General features: G+C 41.4%; 2 protein-coding genes and 1 long non-coding RNA gene across 4 annotated transcripts in view; all 3 read left to right on the top strand.

Moving 5' to 3' along the window:
- The window catches only part of LOC144294813 (uncharacterized), a 91,324-nt gene that overhangs the window by 14,554 nt on the left and 55,971 nt on the right, over nucleotides 1-20,799 (top strand). The gene's annotated exons all lie outside the window — the stretch shown is intronic.
- LOC144295460 (olfactory receptor 51D1) lies at nucleotides 998-3,356 on the top strand. The gene has a single exon (XM_077867859.1). The coding sequence runs from the start codon at nucleotides 1,146-1,148 to the stop codon at nucleotides 2,160-2,162; it is 1,017 nt and encodes a 338-aa protein (XP_077723985.1). The 5' UTR covers nucleotides 998-1,145; the 3' UTR covers nucleotides 2,163-3,356.
- Nucleotides 16,099-20,265, top strand: LOC144295459 (olfactory receptor 51E1). The gene has a single exon (XM_077867858.1). The coding sequence runs from the start codon at nucleotides 17,229-17,231 to the stop codon at nucleotides 18,180-18,182; it is 954 nt and encodes a 317-aa protein (XP_077723984.1). The 5' UTR covers nucleotides 16,099-17,228; the 3' UTR covers nucleotides 18,183-20,265.

Here is a 20,799-nt window from a genome sequence, read left to right as displayed (position 1 = left end):
ATGTCTAGTTTTGCTGTTGGAAAAGTAAAATCCCAGTGTGGAGTTAAAAGAGCAGAAAAGTCAAGATGAGACTAGCTGCCCTGACCTGGATAACCTGGGTGAATGGGTGGTACCATTTAGAAGGGGTTTTATTTGGGGCAAGATGAGTGTGAGGTCTATAAGCTATCCAAGTAGAAATATGAAGAGGGAACAGATTATAAGGTTGGATCTCAGAACAGAAACCTAGAACAGAGTGGTATGTGAGACAAAGGAATTTGAGCCTGGTGGTTATGTGATCACTGGGGAGAGTAGTGAGTGGCAGAGGGGGGCGATGCCTTGTGGATACCACACAGCACCAGCAACAGCATAGACTGCTTTTCTTTCCATGTCTTAGCTGTATCTCCTTTCCATGTCATACCCCAGCCCTGCACAATCTGGGACTGACTCTCATGTGGCTCTCCAGAGATCCTGATGAAAAATGCTGTTTATTGAGGGCTGGAAAAGATCATTTTTCTTCACCCCCATCTCCCCACCTCCCAGAACACCAGAACTGCTTTTCACAAATCTCCCTGATTAAAAACAAAAATCACCTGGGGAGAGGGGAATTACTGTTTTTTAATTAGGTTCCTGGACCCTCTACCCTGGAAATTCTGATACTGTGGGCATGGAGTCAGACCTTAGGGATAGTGTTTTCAGTAACTGCTTCAGATGATTCTATCAGGGAAATTTGGGAATGTTCCTCAGGCCTAAACACAAACCTGTCTCTTGAAACCTAATGCCAGACCAAACCCCTGCTTTCTGCCCTAAATCAGATTAGAGTGGGTCTTAGCAACCACAGTCAGAGTCTTATACTCTGGTCCCAAACCAACTTTGAACTCACATGCACTAGAAGAGCTGGGGTCAGTGTGAAACGTTCTGGGCAGGTCCACTGTATTGAAGAAGAAGTTAAGAGCAATGCCCTGATCCACAGCTTCAGTTCTGGAAAAGCAGAGCTATTGTCATACACTGAGATTAATGGGACTTCTAGGAAGTGTGTATAAGGAGAATCAGAGCACAGAGAGGCTGAAGTTCAGAATCACAAATACTTAATTTTCTATTTGCTACTGTCATCATGACTCCAGTGCCTTTTCCTTGTAAGTCCTTTCTCTCTTCTGAGCTGTGACTAAATGGTGTTTCTCCTTTTCCCCTTCATAGACCCTGGACTTGGCATGCAGAAGCCTCAGCTCATGGTTCCTGTCATGGCCACTCCAAATGGAACTCTGGTCCACCCAGCATATTTCCTGCTGGTGGGCATTCCTGGCCTGGGGCCTAACATACACTTTTGGCTAGCTTTTCCACTGTGTTTTATGTATGCCTTGGCCACCCTGGGGAACCTGGCCATTGTCCTTATCATCCGTGTGGAAAGGCGCCTGCATGAGCCCATGTACCTCTTCCTGGCCATGCTTTCTACCATTGACCTAGTCCTCTCTTCTGTCACTATGCCCAAGATGGCCAGCCTCTTCCTGACTGGCATCCAGGAGATAGGATTCAATGTTTGTCTGGCTCAGATGTTCCTTATCCATGCTCTGTCAGCCATGGAGTCAGCTGTCCTGCTGGCCATGGCTTTTGACCGCTTTGTGGCCATCTGCCATCCACTGCGGCATGCTTCTGTGCTCACAGGGCCTACTGTGGCCAAGATTGGACTAGCTGCCCTTACCAGGGGATTTGTTTTCTTCTTCCCACTGCCCTTCATCCTGAAGCGGTTGTCATATTGCCAAACACATACTGTCACACACTTCTTCTGTTTGCACCAAGATATTATGAAGTTGTCCTGTACTGATACCATGGTTAATGTAGTATATGGACTCTTCATTATCCTCTCAGTGATGGGTGTGGACTCCCTCTTCATTGGCCTCTCCTACATCCTCATACTGAAGACTGTATTGGATCTGTCTTCTCGGGGCGCAGCACTCAAGGCTTTTAACACATGCGTCTCCCATCTCTGTGCTGTCCTGGTCTTCTATGTGCCCCTCATTGGGCTCTCAGTGGTGCACAGGCTGGGGGGTCCTACCTCCATGCTCCATGTGGTTATGGCTAATATCTATCTTCTGCTACCACCTGTGGTCAATCCTGTTGTCTATGGAGCCAAGACCAAGGAGATCCGTTCACGGGTCCTCCATATCTTCTCACAGGGTGGTAGGTGAACAGAATAACGTCCCCAATGCCTTCAGTCCCTGCCAGAGCTGAGAGGATTAGGATCTTGTTCAATGTCTTAGTGATTGGAGCATCCAACCCACTGGACTGTTTCCAGATATCTAAATAGATCTTGGATTCCTCTTTCCAGGAATGTGTTAATACAGAAGTATGGTTCTGAGAAGGTTTTGGCCAGGCCAAAGAAGCAGGCCCAAGCAAAAATTTCTCATCAGAAGACTCCTACATTGGCAAGAATGGGTCAGTACTGTCATTAGCAGGGGAGGGGGAGTAGCCTGGGCAAGTGTGGCCTTCCTGCTAATATGGTGGTAGAGCCAGGGAAGCAGCAGCTGGCACTGTCAATCAGCTGTGCTCCCAGCAGCAGGCTCTTGTGAAGGAGATGAACTTCACACCTCCATGGCTGCTACAGCATCTGACCTTAGACATTTCAACCACTTAAGACCTGTGGAATGGGGACTTAGGTATTTTCAGGTATTTTCTGCCTTCAGCCCCTGGGTGTATTTAGTTTAATCTTTAATAGTTTACTGATGTATAATGGACATACAACAAAGGGCACACATTTAAAGTGTAGAGTTTGATAAGTTTTGACATGTACATAACCATAAAATCACATCACAATCAAGATATGAACATATTCATCACCCCTAAAAGTTTCCTTATACCCTTTTACAATCTCTCACATCTCTCTCTCCTGGTCACCCCCCACCCCCGCTCCAGTCCCCAGACAACCACTGAAATGCTTTTTGCTACATGAGTTTGCATTTTTTAGAATTTCAAATAAATATAATCATACAATATGTACTCCTTTTCTTGCCTGGCTTATCTTACTCAGCACAATTATTTTGAGATTCATCCATGCTGTAGCATATATAAGTAATTTAATTCTTTTTATTGCTAGATAGCATTCTATTTGTAATTATATCATAATTTGTCTATCTATTCGTCTGTTAATGGACATTTAGGAGGTTTCTGAATTGACTGTTACAAATAAAGCTGCTATGAACATGTAAGTCTTTGTTGGACGTGTGTGTGTGTGTGTGTGTGTTTTCCTGCTGTGTAAATACTTATGAATGACATGACTGGATCATACTGGAGGTATGTGTTTAACTTTTTAACTGCCAAACTGTTTTCCACAGTGGTTGTACCATTTTCCAAAGTGGTTGTACTATTTTACATTTCCACTGATATTATATGAGAGTTACAATTTTTTGGCATCTTAGCTTACATTTGGTTGTAGTCTATATTTTTAATTTTAGCCATTTTAATAGGTCTATAGTAGTATCTCATTGTACTTTCAAAATGTACCTAAGTCACATCTGTTCATGTGCTTATTTGCCTGTAAGTCTTTGCCACTTTTCTATTGTTTTTTGTTATTATTGAGTTTGAATTAAAAAAATATGTTGCATATAACCACTTTATCAGATATATACTTTACATTTCCCACCAGTCTGTGACTTGTCTTTTGCTCCTCTTAATGGTCTTAAAAAAATAAAACATTCTTAATTGATAAAGTCCAGTTTATCAAGTTGTTATTTCATAGCACATGCTGTGTAAAAACTCATCACCACAATCACACACACATAAAAAATCCACGTTTTTTTTCTTCCCCTAGAAGCATTATAGTTTTGGGTTTTACATTTAGCTCTGTGATCTATTTTGTGTTAGTTTTTGTATCTGGCACAAGGTATGGATCAAAGTTAATTTATTTTCATATAGGTATCTAGTTATTTTAATGCTACTGGACTATCCGTGGTCAACTATATTGTTTTTGTGTCTTTGTAGAAAATCAGTTATCTATATATGTGTCGGTTTCATTCTGATTCTTCCTTCAATTTACTGACCTATTTTTCTGTTTTTATGTCAGTAACATTGTCTTGACTACTGTAGCTTTATAAGAAGTCTTGAAATCAGTATTGTCAATCCTTTCACTTTGTTATTCATTTTCAAGGGTGGTTTCAATGTTTGTACTTTCATAGGAATTTTAGTAGCAGTTTTAAAATTTATACAAAATAGTCTTTTGGAATTTTGATTTGAATTGTACTGAATTGATATAGGTTAGTTTAGAAAGAATTAACATCGTTAAGTTTTTCAACTCACAAACAAGGTATATCTCTTCATTTTAGGGTTTCCCTCAATTTCCTTCAGAAATGTTTTTTAGTTTCATTGTACAGGTTTTTCTTTTTTTTTTTTTAAGATTTTATTTATTTATTTATTCATGAAAGACTGAGAGACAGAGAGAGAGAGCGCGCCAGAGACAAAGGCAGAGGGAGAAGCAGGCTCCATGCACCGGGAGCCCGATGTGGGATTCAATCCCGGGTCTCCAGGATCGCGCCCTGGGCCAAAGGCAGGCGCTAAACCGCTGCGCCACCCAGGGATCCCTGTACAGGTTTTTCATGTCTTTTAGTAGACTTACCTGAATTTCATATTTTGATGATATTATAAATGGTATTATGTATTTGAGAAAGAGATGGGGGTGGGGAGAGAGAGAACATAAATGGGGTGGGGGCAGAGGGAGATGGAGAAGCAGGCTCCCCACTGAACAGGGCTCCATTCTGGGATCCTGGGATCATGACCTGAGCTGAAGGCAGACACTTAACCTACTGAACCCCCCATATGCCCCTGATTTCAATTTTTAAAAATATCTTTCATGTCTCTACTTAACTTTTTAATCTATTTAGTGCTATTATGATTATCATCTTAATATCTATCTTATAGCTCTAATAATCTGTTTTAGTTCTGGATTAATCTTAATTATTCTTTTCATTATGGGTAATTCTTTCTTGCTTCTTTGCATATTTGGCAATTTGATCAACTATGAGACCTTACAGATTTTATTTTGATGCTGCATAGTTTTGCATCCCTCTAGATATTCTTCTGCTTTGTTCAGGGAATCAGTCAAGTTACCTCTACATAGTTAGGTCATTTGGGTCTTGCTTTTAAGATTTGTTAGGTGGAACCAGAGCCATGCTCACTCTAAGGTTAATTATTCTCTGCTACTGAGACAAGATCCTTCTGCATTCTCTAAAGCTATGTGAATCTTGAAGTTTTCCAGTCTGGCTAGTGGAAACAGTCACTGTCCTTGGCCCTGTGTGAGCACTGGATAGTGTTACCTTTCATCTTTTCAGGTGGCCCTTTCCCCAGCTTTAGGTAGCTTGTTCACATGCATGTGTTGATTGGTACCTCAGCTGAAGGAGGGCCCTCTACATCTCTGGAGTTCTCTCTCTCTGTAGATCTCTCATCTTTGATACTCTCTTCAAATCTAGCTGGCTTGATCTTCCTGAACTCTTCATCTTCATGTCCTTAACTTAGGGTGTCTTCTGGACTCTACCTGGACTCTCCTTCCCTGTACTGTAACATGGAAGCTTTCTTAGGACAGTAAGCTGGGAATCCACAAACAAAACTATTTGTTTCCCTTATCTCAGGGCTCACTGTACTTTCTTGCCTGATGCCCACTGTCTTGCATACCATTGTTTATGTATATTGTCCCTTTCTTGGTTCTTTCAGGGGAATTTTACTTCTTGCTACTCCATTTTAGCTGTTTGGAAGGATTAGGGAAACAACAGAGATAGCTCAAGGATGATGGCAGTGAGTGTCAGGCTATACTTCTGCAGGTACCTAGAGCTCCTGTCATCACTAGTTTTGACATGGTTTGAGATGGAATGGCCTTATCTGACATGGTCTATTTTTGCATAGTTTGAGTTAGTGTGCTCTGGGTTGTAAATACAAAACTTAAGAGTTGTAAAACTGATAAGTAGACAACAAGGAGAAGCCAACTAAAATTCGCTTGCTTTATTTATAGACTTTTAAAAAGCTTACTCAAATACATAAGGGATTTAGTTTTACATTAAAATTGTTCTCTAGCTCTCTAAAATATTCTCTCACTACTTTTTCTCTTAAAAGAGAAACCAGATGGCATTGGTCTTATATGGTTAGTGTTGGAGGCAGGGGAGGGTTAAGGAAACCACATCCTCCTTCCTCAGCCAGAAGTTCAGAAACCCAAGGCCAGAGAGTAGAAGATAGCATGGTCCCCAGGGATCCATGTTATGAGTTAGCTAGACACAGGGCCCAGAGCCTGGGAGACAAAGATAATGCAGCCCTAGAGCTTTGAGGAAAGGCAAATGGGTCCATTGGGATCCAAACTCAGCAAGGACCCAAGCAGAGGACACCAACAGGAAGAAGGCAGAGGACAGAGAAAGCTCCAGGAAGAAGAGGGGCTGGCACTTAATTATGGGGCCTCACTGAAAGGTTATTCTGTTTTTCCTCTGGCTGATTTTAATGAGCCTGGGAAGAAACTTGGAAAAAAGCCCCTCATAAAGTTCATGGTAACACAAATGAATTTCTTCTAGCCTTTCCTTACTCATCCCCCTGTCTAACTTTACACTGGGAACTGGCCAATATCCAGCTTGGCACAGGGCCCATCTTGGGAGGACTCCAGAGACCCTCTCTACCCACTGCCCCCCCTTCCCCATACCCAGCGTATACTTTCCCAGGACACAGAAGCCAAAAAGAACACCAGATCCACAGTTGGCTATTGAGGAGTACCTGCTAATAGACCCTCTGGGCAGTACCTCCACTCCCCCAGAAGGGAGAAGAAGAAGAAGGGAGGAGGTAAGACAGGGAATAAATAATGTTGATCAGGCTGGCCCAAAGGAGGGGCTGGGGACAGAGAGTGCTGTACTTCAGCGCAGTCTGCCAAACCTCTTTGGGAAGAGGACTGGAGAAAAAGACACATTCCTTCTAGGCCATTGAGGTGAGTGCAGGAGACCAGGGGGTATGCATAGGTGTGTGGATTTTTTGCAGCTAAGGGATTTCCCGGTAGACCTGCCCAGTGAAGGAAAAACCAGGCTGTGATGAACTAGAAGTATAGGAATGGAGCCAGGGAGCATGAAGAGGCTCCTGACTCAAAGGACAGTGTTAGCAGTTTCTATGTGGAATGAAGGGAAGCATGGACAGTGGTAGAAGCTGCCTATGGGTAGTTTTTAAGCAGCTTTTTAACTATCAGTTTCCTGGAGTGCTCATGTAGGTCTTACAGGAGTTGGCCTAAATGATTAAGGTAAATGGCGACAGAGAACAGACTGGGTTGGGATTGGGTTAGAGTTAGATTAGGGTTTGTGTGTTAACAGGACCAGTTCCAGGTTGTTAGTGTGGTGGAAGCTCAGTTTGTGATTGGGGGATCGTGCTCATTCTGTAACCTATATCAGGCATCAGACTATGGCTGATATTGGAATTTAACAATCCTCTGGGGCTGTGGTCCTGACTCAGTCTGTGCCTAGGATCAGGGTCCAGTTTTCATCCCATATAAAAAGTGGATTCCCACCTACACTATGACTTCCACTGTTGTGCATTCCATTCCCAGCCCCACTGAACTACTTGCAGCTTTCCAAACAAGGTATGTTCTCTCTGGGTCTTCAAATTTGCCAGTGTACACTTTTAACAACAAATAACATCCAGTCTGTTGCTTTACTTCCCCCCACATCACTCAGAATTAAATCAAAGCCCTTCACCATGTCCTATAAGCTATTACATGATCTGGCCTTTGTCCTCCTTTCTGACCTCATCTTCTAAACCTCTCCTGTGCTCTTGATACTCTGGCTATATTGACATTCTTTCTGTTCTGTTAATCCCCAGAACAGAAAACCTCTTCCTTTCGTTGTCTCCTTTGATCTTTCCCTAGATCTCAGAATGGCTGGCATGTTTTTATCATACAGTTGTCAGCTCCTATGTCACCTCCTCAGATAGGCTGTCACTGATTCCTTCTCAAATATGGGTGCCCTCCTTGTCCTTTTCTGACCTCTCACTCCACTTTATCTTCAGTGCACTTATCTTTACCTGATATGCTCTTGCTTATTTATTTGTTTACTTTTTGTTATTTCCCTCCTAGTACATGAGCTCTATGAAAACAGTGATCTTTTCTGTTTCATCCTCTGTTTTAACTCCAATTTTGGGTACTGGTAGGTACTCAATATGTTTTTATAGTCTAACTGAGTGCTGCTGTTCCTGTACTCCCAATCATGCATGGTTAACTGTGATTGGCTCCACAAGTCTTGGTTCAGAGGTCACCTCCTCAGAGAAGCCCTCTGAGCCTGACAACTTGATAAGATATTGTCTTCTTTGCTCTTGAGGCCCATACTTCACCCTGTCCTAGCATTTATCACATGTTGTAATAGCTGCATGTTTTGTCTCAATTTCTCCCCACCCCTGAAATTCTGAGCTGTGCCTTGTTTATTCTGTGTCTTATTATCTCCAGTGCTTAGCACAGGATCTGGCACATGGCAATCACTCAATCAATAATTACTGGAAAAACATCAGTATATCAATCAAAATCCAAGATCACACTTTTTTATTGCACTGCATTTCCCCAGGTGAAGGCAGCAGAGTAGCTCTGATGGGCACTGATTACCAGTTCAAACTTTGCAAGTCTGTGGGACTTTTATTGACTCTGGTCCTATGTGGGAAGTGGAGGGGCAGGGACTTGAATCCCTGGAGCTCTGTTTAGGGGTGGTTTTTGGGGGCAGGCTGACTTGAGTGAATAGAGTGGGACAGGGAACCTCACTCTACTTTTTTTGAGTTCGGAAAAGAGAGAATTTCTGTTCTCATTTTGGCTATTCTAAAATGAGTGGCCAAGGCCCTACAAGGGTTCATCTGCTTTATCAAATCCAAACAAGGTAGGGGGGAACTGAGGATGTGGATGATTTGGGGTGGAAGTGATTCTAGGGCTACCACACTCATGAAGTATTTTTAAAAAAAAATTTTTTTTTTATTTATGATAGTCACACACAGAGAGAGAGAGAGAGAGAGAGGCAGAGGGAGAAGCAGGCTCCATGCACCAGGAGCCCGACGTGGGACTTGATCCTGGGTGTCCAGGATCGCGCCCTGGGCCAAAGGCAGACGCCAAACCGCTGCGCCACCCAGGGATCCCACACTCATGAAGTATTAAGGAAAGCGCCCCCCTCTCATGAACTGAGTGATGAGATTCTATAGTTCTTGTCCACCACAGTATTGGCTTCATTGCCCCTGAAGTCAGCCTTCCCTCTCTGTGCCTGGGAGTAGGAGTCAGAAGCTTCCAGATATTCCAGGATCCCTCAAAGGATATTCTCTTCTAGATGTTCCCACAGAGGCTGGCAAGGGCACCAGAGATCCCTACACTGCTGCATAATTTGTCTCAATGCATGGTGCATTCTGTGTGTTTAGCCCAGACAATGGCAATAACTATGAATCCCTTCTTCCATTCTATGCTTGTTTACCTTCCCTGCTGCACCTAAACAGGGAGAGCTGGTTAGGTATCCTGAATCCTGGAGAGGCCTTCTCGACTCATAGGTTCTCAGAGTTTAGATTTCTTAGAGATTTACATGAAAATAATCCTTATAAAACATCGGTCCATTCTTAAGGAGACTGGGAAAGGACAGGGCAGTAGCCTGGTCTATTGGAAAGCATATGGATTTGGCATGGAGAGCTCTAATTAGCCCTCAACATCCTTATTAGTCAAATGGGATTAATAATACCTGCCTATCAGATTGATGAGAGACTCATTATATAAGAAGGAAGTACTTGGTAGAGGATAAAGTTTTTTAATATCCACTGTGGGACCTACCCAGAGTCAGCCAGAGGAATTGGGGCTGAAAGGAAAGTTCCCAAGTCCTAGTTCAGGGAGGTCCTTTTTGCTGCCCTCTTGAGTTCCCTTCCAAGCATCTACCAGGGCCAGCTGTCCTACTTACTAAGCTCTTCTACCCTTCCTCTTGGGAAGATTTTATTACTTTCAGAAAGTGCAGCACAATTAAGGGCAGCCCAGAATAGTAGAAAAAGTACAGGCCTTGATGTTAGACAGTCCAGATTAAATTTCCGCTTTACTAGTCAACTGTTAATAACACTCTGGGAATATTATTTAATCCCTTGGGACCCTGTTTTCTGAGCTTTAATATAGAGAATAGAATTCCTATCATGTAGAATTGTTCTTAGTTTAGAGAAAATCTTTTTACAGTGTCCAACATTTTGTAGACATTGAGTTATTTCTGTTATCATAAAAAGCAATAAAATCAGCATTGAGAATGACCTCATTATTATTCTCTTGGATCAGAAGAAGTAGAGTTTGTAGCCCTGGTCAACCTCCCTGACTGCCTTTCCATCAGTCTCTGAGAAGAATGTGAGGATGGACTGGTCATAAGGGCTGAGCTGCCACTGGGGGACAGAGTCCTGGAAGCCAGGAGGAAGGAATGAGGATTGAAGGACTCAAAGTGTATTTTTACCCTGTGTAGCTGACAGCTTCTGCTCCCTCCATCCTCAAGAAAGATCCAAGATGTCCTTCATAGTTCTCCAAGGTATATGGCTGGGACTTGCTGAGATAGTTTAACTTTTTCAGAGAAAATCCCAGGTCTATTCCCTGGGGCTAGGGGAGTGCAAGCTTTCAGGAAAAAAAAAAAAAAAAAAAAAGGAAGAAAGAGAAAAAAAAGAAAACAAAGAAAGAAAAAAAAACTTTGTTTATTTTCCGTGAGTATTTTTTATTTCAAAATAGAGTGACGTAGTTCCGATTTCTCTCTGAGTGTGTGCAAATGGTTTTAATTACCAACAGCCCATTTATTTTTTTCACACGTTTTATTTATTTTTTTATTGGTGTTCAATTTGCCAACATATAGAATAAGACCCAGTGCTCATCCCATCAAGTGCCCCCCCTCAGTGCCCGTCACCCAGTCACCCCCACTGCCTGCCTACCTCCCCTTCCACCACCCCTTGTTCGTTTCCCAGAGTTAGGAGTTTCTCATGTTCTGTCTCCCTTTCTGATATTTCCCACTCATCTTTTCTCCTTTCCCCTTTATTCCCTTTCACTATCCTTTATATTCCCCAAATGAATGAGACCATACAATGTTTGTCCTTCTCCGATTGACTTGTTTCACTCAGCATAATACTCTCCAGTTCCATCCACGTTGAAGCAAATGGTGGGTATTTGTCGTTTCTAATGGCTGAGGAATATTCCATTGTATACATAAACCACATCTTCTTTATCCATTCATCTTTCGGTGGACACTGAGGCTCCTTCCACAGTTTGGCTATTGTGGACATTGCTGCTAGAAACATCGGGGTGCAGGTGTCCCAGCGTTTCATTGCATCTGTATCTTTGGGGTAAATCCCCAGCAGTGCAATTGCTCGGTCGTAGGGCAGATGTATTTTTAACTCTTTGAAGAACCTCCACACAGCTTCCAGAGTGGCTGCACCAGTTCACATTCCCACCAATAGTGCAGGAGGGTTCCCCTTTCTCCACATCCTCTCCAACATTTGCAGTTTCCTGCCTTGTTAATTTTCCCCATTCGCACTGGTGTGAGGTGGTATCTCATTGTGGTTTTGATTTGTATTTCCCTGATGGCAAGTGATGCGGAGCATTTCCTCATGTGCTTGTTGGCCATGTATAGACATGCTTCCTCTGTGAGATTTCTGTTCATGTCTTTTGCCTATTTCATGATTGGATTGTTTGTTTCTTTGCTGTTGAGTTTAATAAGTTCTTTATAGATCTTGGAAACTAGCCCTTTATCTGATACGTCATTTGCAAATATCTTCTCCCATTCTGTAGGTTGTCTTTTAGTTTTGTTGACTGTTTCTTTTGCTGTGTAAAAGCTTCTTATCTTGATGAAGTCCCAAAAATTCATTTTTGCTTTTGCTTCTCTTGCCTTCATGGATGTATCTTGCAAGAAGTCACTGTGGCCAAGTTCAAAAAGGGTGTTGCCTGTGTTCTCCTCTAGGATTTTGATGGAATCTTGTCTCACATTTAGATCTTTCATCCATTTTGAGTTTATCTTTGTGTATGGTGCAAGAGAGTGGTCTAGTTTCATTCTTCTGCACGTGGCTGTCCAATTTTCCCAGCACCATTTATTGAAGAGACTGTCTTTTTTCCAGTGGATAGTCTTTCCTGCTTTGTCGAATGTTAGTTGACCATAAAGTTGAGGGTCCACTTCTGTATTCTCTCTTCTGTTCCATTGATCTATGTGTCTGTTTTTGTGCCAGTACCACACTGTCTTGATGACCACAGCTTTGTAGTACAACCTGAAATCTGGCATTGTGATTCCCCCAGCTATGGTTTTCTTTTTTAATATTCCTCTGGCTATGTGGGGTCTTTTCTGATTCCACACAAATCTTAAAATAATTTGCTCCAACTCTCTGAAGAAAGTCCATGGTATTTTAATAGGGATTGCATTAAACGTGTAAATTGCCCTGGGTAACATTGACATTTTTACAATATTAATTCTTCCAATCCATAAGCTTGGAATATTTTTCCATCTCTTTGTGTCTTCCTCAATTTCTTTCAGAAGTGTTCTGTAGTTTTTAGGGTATAGATCCTTTAGCTCTTTGGTTAGGTTTATTCCTGGGTATCTTATGCTTTTGGGTACAATCCAACAGCCCATTTAGACTGGATAACATTGGTTTCTTCTGCGTGCCTTCTGGCAGGACTGTCGGAGATTGGGATGCTTCAGGGCTTGTGCCTTCTGGCTGGTCCCCCTACTACTCTTTCATTTTTCTTTTGCTGGAGTGTTCTGTGGCCTAGCCTGATATTTTCCACCAGTAGTAGGAACCCACTTTATAACACTGAAGTGCCTCTCTTCCCAGACAACTGAGTCCTCTTCTTGTTGTCTGATTTCTCCACATCAGTGCTTAGTCTTTGCCATTGTGAGAGATCAACTGCTAGTTACCGTGTGTGTGTGTGTGTGTGTGTGTGTGTGTGTGTGTGTGTGTATGAGTATATGCCCAGGGTGGGGTGGCAGTTTAGGTGATGAATAGGAGGAAATGAAGTTTTTGGAAACTTTGTACATACTCAGGGACCTTGTTCCCCATTTTAATGGAAAAAAATGTAAAAAGTGCTTTCTTTGTACATTGTGATACAGTTTTGCAACATCCTTTGACATGCCTTACCACATAATTTTGCATCAGCAATATAAGGTTGTTATTGTCTTCTGCATTTATTCTGAGCTGAGACTTGAATTTCCAGCCTCAGAATTCTGCTAACCACATCACTTGGCCCTGAGAAGTAATAGGGTGGAATATGCCAATCCATGATTCTTTCCCAGTGTTTCCTAAGGTGGCACATAGTGATCCCATTCTACCATGTGTGCTCATGTGAAATTTTTGGATGGTGTAGATATCTGGCCCTCTGGAGTAGCAGAGCATTCTTGCTGATGTCTGCAGAAAAGGGATCCTAGGTCACCCCATATTTCAAGCGTAAACTACACTGCATGTCTACTTTGCAGACACTACTTTGTCTCTATTTATGTAGAGCCAAGGCTTTGTACCTGCCCCATTCTCTGTGTATTCTCTCATGCCTTCTGGCTCCTTGGGTAAGAAAGGCCTTTTCTGTTTGACCCTAAATATTCTTGTTCCAAAATTAAGGCTACTCTGCACTGACCTTCTAAACATTCTTTCATTCTCCAGAGTCTCTATAGGTCATACAACTGGCAGTCCTTCCTACCTCCTTGTCTGTGCCATCCTCATTAGATGTCTGTTGAAGGATTCTTCTTTTGATAAAACTCACTTTTATTTTCAATAAATGTTAACTAAATACTAATTAATAAATATGGTAGGATTCCTGCCATTCAAGAATCCATAATTCAGGGGAAAACAAACATAGTAATGATTATAGTTCAGGAATGTAAATGCTTGAAAAGAGACCTAAAACACATTCTTGGGGAGCACAGGGCAGTAAATATTTAATTATACCCAGGGGTAGAAGGTTAGCAAAACAGCATAGGAGAAAGACAGTAAACCAAGTTGTGAAAGATGAGTAAGATTTTGCTCAGTGGGAAGTGAAGAAAGGGGATTTAGGAATATCTTGAAGGTATGAGAAGTAAAGAGGACAAAAAGACATAGAAGCATGAGACTGAATGCCACCTTCAAGAAACAGCATGCATTCTACTGTGGCTGGAGCACAGAGGCCATGGTCAGCAGTGGCGAGAGAGAAGCCTAGGGCCAGATATTGGAAGACAGAGTTTTTGCAACAATCTTAATCTTTTTTTCTAGAATTAATTTGGAACTTTGAGAGGTATTTTTTTATACAATAGATAGTGAGCTGATTTCATTTGGTTGGAAGATTGTTGGAATTGTGCAGATGAAGAAGGATGCACTGGAGGCATGACAGACAGAATCAGAGCATCTGAGCTTGTGTGGCTGTTCAGGCCACCCCTACAGAAGAAAGAACATGCTAGAAGAAAACAGTAAACAACATATGTAATTATTGGCACATTTACTGTGTGTCAGGCATTGTGTTAAATGCTTTATAATCATCATCTGACTGAATCCTTACATTGAGCTCTGTTAGGCAGCAACTATTTTCCTCATTTTAATGATGGGGAAACTGAGATTTAGAAAGATTAAATGGTTTTCCCAGATGGCACAGCTAGTGAAATTGTCTACTAGGATATGAATCCAGGATTAATTTCAAAGTTCATAGTCTTAACAACCACATAATACTGCCTCTGGAAGAGTTGTTTTTTGGACAGGGAGAATTTGATGTGTTTGAGAGACAGAAAGGTGATTCCTTTCAGTAAGACTTGGCACATTGTGATCCTGTTCTACCATGTGTGTTCATGTGAAATTTTTGGATGGCATAGATATCTGCCCCTCTGGCGTAGCAGAGCATTCTTGCTGATGTCTGCAGAAAAGGGATCCTAGGTCACCTCACCTTTTGAGCGTAAACTTTACTGCATGTCTACTTTGCATTTATGTAGAGCATAAATTCTGTGATCCAGAATTATGAATCTGGATCACAACAGACAATTCAAAGCTTGCTAACAAATTTGGGAATCAGTAGTTCATATATAACAAATGGATTTATCAAAAGAAACAAGATGGCCAAGGTGGAGGGTATGTAACAAGAGGAGAATGAGGGATAAAATACTGAGAGCATTATTATCTAAAAGTATACTTAAGGGTCAAGGAGAGGAGGCTGAAGATCCATAAAGGAGACTAAGAACTGGTAAAGAGAGAGAGATTAGGAGCAGCAGGAAGAGGAGGGAGAAATTTTTGAGAAGGAGGGAACTGCTCATAGTGTCATAGATTACAGAGAGGTCAGTAGGAAGATTAAGACACTGATGGCTTTGGCTTCTTTGCCTGAAATTCTAGGTTAAATATGGCTCCTTCTACCATCTCTCTCCAGCAGTTTGGATTAAACTTTCACTATCTGTTCTAAAACTCATGTTCCCAGTGCTTTGCTCTCTGGATGGTTTGAGGAGACCTCTGCATAATAGCTCAATAGTGACACAGAGATTACTGACACATCCTAAGCCCAGTGAATGGTATAAATCTTTCCTGATGCTGGCCATAAGTTCTTTTTCACACTTTGCTGCTCTCTGGCAACTTGTCTCAGTATTTCGCTAGTTTTCAGGATTGATTTTAGTGATATTAGTGATTAGGCTGGGCCTTGAGTTATGAATGACATGCGCACAACTGCTCTCTGGCAATTCCCATCCCAGTTGTCAAGATCTTAGGAATCTGACCTTTCTTTTTTCTTCCCAAGATAAGATTATCTTAGATATATCCTAGCAGTAAGTGACATTATATCCATAATGGAAAGAGGAGATATCTTGTTCCCAGATTATTATTTTCATGTATATAATGAGTATAGTATAAATCTATATAATCATAATATAATAAATCATAGAAGTACATGAATATTTATGGATGGAAAAATGGAAAGGAAGAAGTAAGTTAACTCTATAATTATTTCAATAGAGAGAAAGGATCTGAGAAAACTCAAGTCTGATATTTTCCATCTCAACAGTATCTACTTAGATCCATCACTTTTGTAGCCAGATTCAGGGATCTGCTATAGGATTGGTTTTTCCTGCAGTGCTTCTAATGCTACCATCTTTCAGATTTAGTTTCCTGTGTCAGTCCTACTCTTACACTTGGTGGATCCCCTAGAAACAGAGCTTGAGATGGTGATTCTTTTTTAAATGATACAATGACAAATGACTGTCTTGAGAAGAGGAGTGAGAGAAGCAGGATAGAGGAGAGGAAGAAAGCTAAGCAAGGCTGTGGTCTCAGCAAGGTCTGGTTCTTCAGGAAGTTCTGAAGAACACAGTGCAAGATTTGGTCTTACCTAAAGGCAAAGCAGTTGGCCTTTTGGCCCTTTGAGTCAGACAATCACTGACCTCTAGATTTGTCCTAGAGGATAGTATAACTTCTGGGTGAAGTGTCTCTCATTTGATCAAGGATAATTTTGTGGGGAAAGGGAGAACTGTGAGCCTTTATCACTCAAATGGATATATATATATATAGGTTTGGTGATGGGGATTTAGTGGGATACCAGTGGCATCCAGTGCAGCCATTGTTTGTTTTGTGATATAAACTGGGTAGTCTGGACAATGTAAGACTCCAGATGGACATTTGGGCAAGAGTAAAATGTAGAGTTAGAGTTTAGAATAAAGTTAGTATGTCAGTTTAAAACTGTAGATTAGGGTTTATCATAATAAAATAGGTAGTATTAAGTTTTAGATCAAGTTTGAAATAGCTACCAGAATTAAATGTTAGATTAATGTTCAAGTTAGGGTAAAGGTTAGAATTGGAAACATCATTAATATTAATGATAAAATTAGGTTACAGTGTTGCTCTGTGTTAGTACTGCTACATTTGGATTGGAATTAGTTTTATAGAATTACAGTTGGTATTGAGCATAGAGGAGCATATGGGTAGGAAAGGGTAGAGGAAGTGATGGGATTTGTTATCATCTAAGTCTGATGTATACTCAGTCAGTATAGTCAATAGTCAACAACCATTTTTGGTGAATTAAATGACTTAAAATATACTTAGAATTTTTGTCCTAGTATTTCTGTTGTTTTTAGAATTGACTTTAGAGGTAGGATTAGTAATTAGAACTGGGTCTTGAGTTACAAATGGTGGTTAAATTGAGTTTAGAATAGAATCAGAGTGTGGATAGGCAATGAAGTTAGTTTGGGTCAGAGAATAGGACATCAAGTTGGAGGGGAAAAAGCATGATATTGAGATCCTGGAGCATCTGACAATGGCTTGTTTTTGTATTCCAGTGTCTAATTGCCTGGCACTGGTTGAGGCTCAGCTTCTTCACTATGGTGGACCCCAATGGCAATGAATCCAGTGCCACATATTTTATTTTAATAGGCCTCCCAGGCTTGGAAGAAGCTCAGTTCTGGTTGGCCTTCCCCTTGTGCTCCCTCTACTTTATTGCTGTATTGGGTAACCTGACAATCATCTACATTGTGCGGACTGAGCACAGCCTACATGAACCCATGTATGTTTTTCTTTGCATGCTTTCTGGCCTTGACATCCTTATCTCCACCTCATCTATGCCCAAAATGATGGCCATCTTCTGGTTCAATTCCACTACCATCCAGTTTGATGCTTGTCTACTACAGATGTTTGCCATCCATTCTTTATCTGGCATGGAGTCCACAGTACTGCTGGCCATGGCCTTTGACCGCTATGTGGCCATTTGCCACCCACTACGCCATGCCACTGTACTAACATTGCCTCGTGTTATGAAGATTGGCATGGCTGCTGTGGTACGGGGTACTGCACTTATGGCACCCCTGCCTGTTTTTATCAAACGACTGCCTTTCTGCCACTCCAACATTCTTTCCCATTCCTACTGCCTACACCAAGATGTCATGAAGCTGGCTTGTGCTGACATCCGTGTCAATATCATCTATGGCCTCATTGTCATCATCTCTGCCATTGGCCTGGACTCACTTCTCATCTCCTTGTCATATCTACTTATCCTCAAGACTGTGTTGGGCTTGACACGTGAAGCCCAGGCAAAGGCATTTGGCACTTGTGTCTCTCATGTATGTGCTGTTTTCATATTCTATGTACCTTTCATTGGATTATCTATGGTGCACCGCTTTGGCAAGAGACATGACTCCTTCCTGCCCATCATTATGGCCAACACCTACCTACTTGTACCTCCTGTGCTCAACCCCATTGTTTATGGAGTCAAGACAAAGGAGATCCGGCAGCGTATCCTTCGTCTTTTCCATGTGACCAACCATACTTCAGATCTCTAGGTGTCAATGAAAACTTCCTTTTTACTCAGTTTTTCAATTCAGATTTTAATATCAACATTTTGGAAGACAGTATTAGGAAAAAAATCTTCCCTAGTAGAAACACAACTGATTCTTTTTTTTTTCTTTTTACAACTGATTCTTTAAATATGAAACTGGTTGGAGAATTTCTCTATAGGATAGGGGCAGAACTATATACTACTGATCCCCATTTTAAAATATTATTTTCCCTTTATAATTCTCTCTATATAATTATTAGAACCCTGAGGTAGTTGTAGCTGGAGGGTTATTATTTCCCACTTAACCATTTAGTACAGATCTCTAATTGCTTTCACTGATAGTCCTTAGCATTCTAAGTTGAAGATGGCATTCTAAGATGAAGATGGCACATCTTTGATTTTGATCAAAGGATTAAGCATGGCAAAGTAAAATAAACACAAGAGCATAATACAGTCAGATAATCTGGCTTAAAACTGTTATTTCTTCTTCAGAATGCCTAACCATATTGGATCCTAGGAAAAGAAATATAGCTTGATCTCCTTCTTCAAGATAATCTTCACAGAGAATAAATACTTTCTGTTCTCTTGGGCACCAGCCCTTAAGAGGGGAATTAGAAATGGAACCTTGAAAAGACTAGTTACCTACAAAACTCTGTTTTGAGAGTTTTCACAGCTCATGGACACTTTTCTATGCTTATTTTCCTTATCAACTTTTTGATCTAGGCAGTAATATGTTTAGTATCACTATTATGCTAGTGGGGAAACTGTTAACGGGGATCAGTGGATTATATGAGGTCACAAAGAATTGTCTTTTGATGCTCAATCCCATACTGTGGGGAGGGACTATCAGAGAAATCCATGAGGTAGTAAGTTAGACATTTCCAGAGTCTTGTATTTTTTAGAGGAGGTATTTAATTTCCTTCCTAACTCATTTAGCATTGCATATAGGAATTTCCTGTTATTTTCCACCTACCTGGGTAGCAGCAGCAGAAGTATGTTTGGGTCATTCCCAAAAAGTGGCTAGTTTGGAAAATAGTGTAGTTAGAAGTGGAGGAACTCACTGGATACCTGGAGAGACACTTTATGGAGAAATGCAGTTGAGAACACCTAGAAGCACATGTCAGAAATGGTGGGTCTCTCACAGACCAGGACCAAGAGCAGGAAGCATCATGAGGCTGAGCAAAGCCAGTGGCCCATGTGGCTAGCCAGAAATCAAGATTAGGACAAGCATGGCTCCAAAGAAACTGAGTAGTTCATATAAATGGACACCACATATCTCCTAGGCTCTGAATGGCCTGCCAGGGAAGCCCAAGCATTAGTGCTTGTAAAACAAGACTGTAGGAGAAGTGCTAGCTATACTTAGCATGAATATGGTCCCAGAGGTCTATGTATGAGCCTCATAAGGTAGACACGACACTTCTAGAAGGAAGCAGAATGGTAAGGAGAAGGTATGGGTGCAGTGGGAATAGACGGGGCAGAAATGAGACTACCACCCATGAGGGTGCCATAGCAGGTCCAAAGAGAAGTACATGAGTGTGAGAAGCAGGTAGTATAGTAGAAAGCATAGTACAGAGCCAGCCAGAAATTCCTGGCTATAGCTGGAAGATTGCTTGGTAGAGAGAGTATGGAGAGAACACATCTGATTTCTTGAACTGGAAACTAAAAGATGAGAATTGTGAGCCATATGGAATCTGATATGCTCAGATGTGTGGTGGCCAGCAGGACTAGGAGTATAAACTAGAGTCAGTGCAGACTTTGGCTGTTTTAGATGGAGAAGTAGCCTCTTACCCAGTAGTACCCTGATACTGGGATTGAGAGAAAGAGAATGAAAGAGAAAGAGACAGATCCTCTTTCTTATTAGGAAAGCAGTATATGATCACTGTAAATAAACTTTTACACTCTCAAGATATAAATGTAAACTTATTACATTAAAAGACGAACACTCGGGATCCCTGGGTGGCGCAGCGGTTTGGCGCCAGCCTTTGGCCCAGGGCGCGATCCTGGAGACCCGGGATCAAATCCCATGTCGGGCTCCCGGTGCATGGAGCCTGCTTCTCCCTCTGCCTATGTCTCTGCCTCTCTCTCTCTCTGTGACTATCATAAATAAATAAATAAATAAATAAATAAATAAATAAATAAATAAAATTAAAAAAAAGACAAACACTGTTAGAATTTTGGTGATTATTTGTCCAGATTTTTGTTTTAAGTAGGTTCCATGCCCAGCATGGAGTCCATCATGGAACCCACTCCAGGCCTGAATCCACCACCTCAAGATCAAGACGAGCTGAAATCAACAACTGGATGCCTAATTAACTGAGCTTCTTGAGGCACGCTTCTCCAGATTTTTTATACATGTTTGTATGCATGCTTCTGTATGGACATATGATGAATGAATGTATGCATGCTTCTGTACGGACATATGATGAATACACTCATATGATGAGTGTATCTGTTTTTATATTTGAAAGCCTATTGGAGACGTGGATAATAAACAGATGAATCATTGTATACATAAACCACATCTTCTTTATCCATTCATCTTTCGTTGGACACCGAGGCTCCTTCCACAGTTTGGCTATCGTGGCCATTGCTGCTAGAAACATCTGGGTGCAGGTGTCCCG

This window comes from Canis aureus, chromosome 23 (genome assembly GCF_053574225.1).
Source record: "Canis aureus isolate CA01 chromosome 23, VMU_Caureus_v.1.0, whole genome shotgun sequence".
NCBI lineage: Eukaryota > Metazoa > Chordata > Mammalia > Carnivora > Canidae > Canis > Canis aureus.
This window is presented reverse-complemented; position numbering and strand designations above follow the sequence as displayed.

What these genes read in the sequence shown, in the direction of transcription:
- LOC144295459 (XM_077867858.1), top strand. Translation starts at nt 17,229, where the DNA reads ATGGTGGACCCCAATGGCAATGAATCCAGTGCCACATATTTTATTTTA.
- LOC144295460 (XM_077867859.1), top strand. Translation starts at nt 1,146, where the DNA reads ATGGTGTTTCTCCTTTTCCCCTTCATAGACCCTGGACTTGGCATGCAG.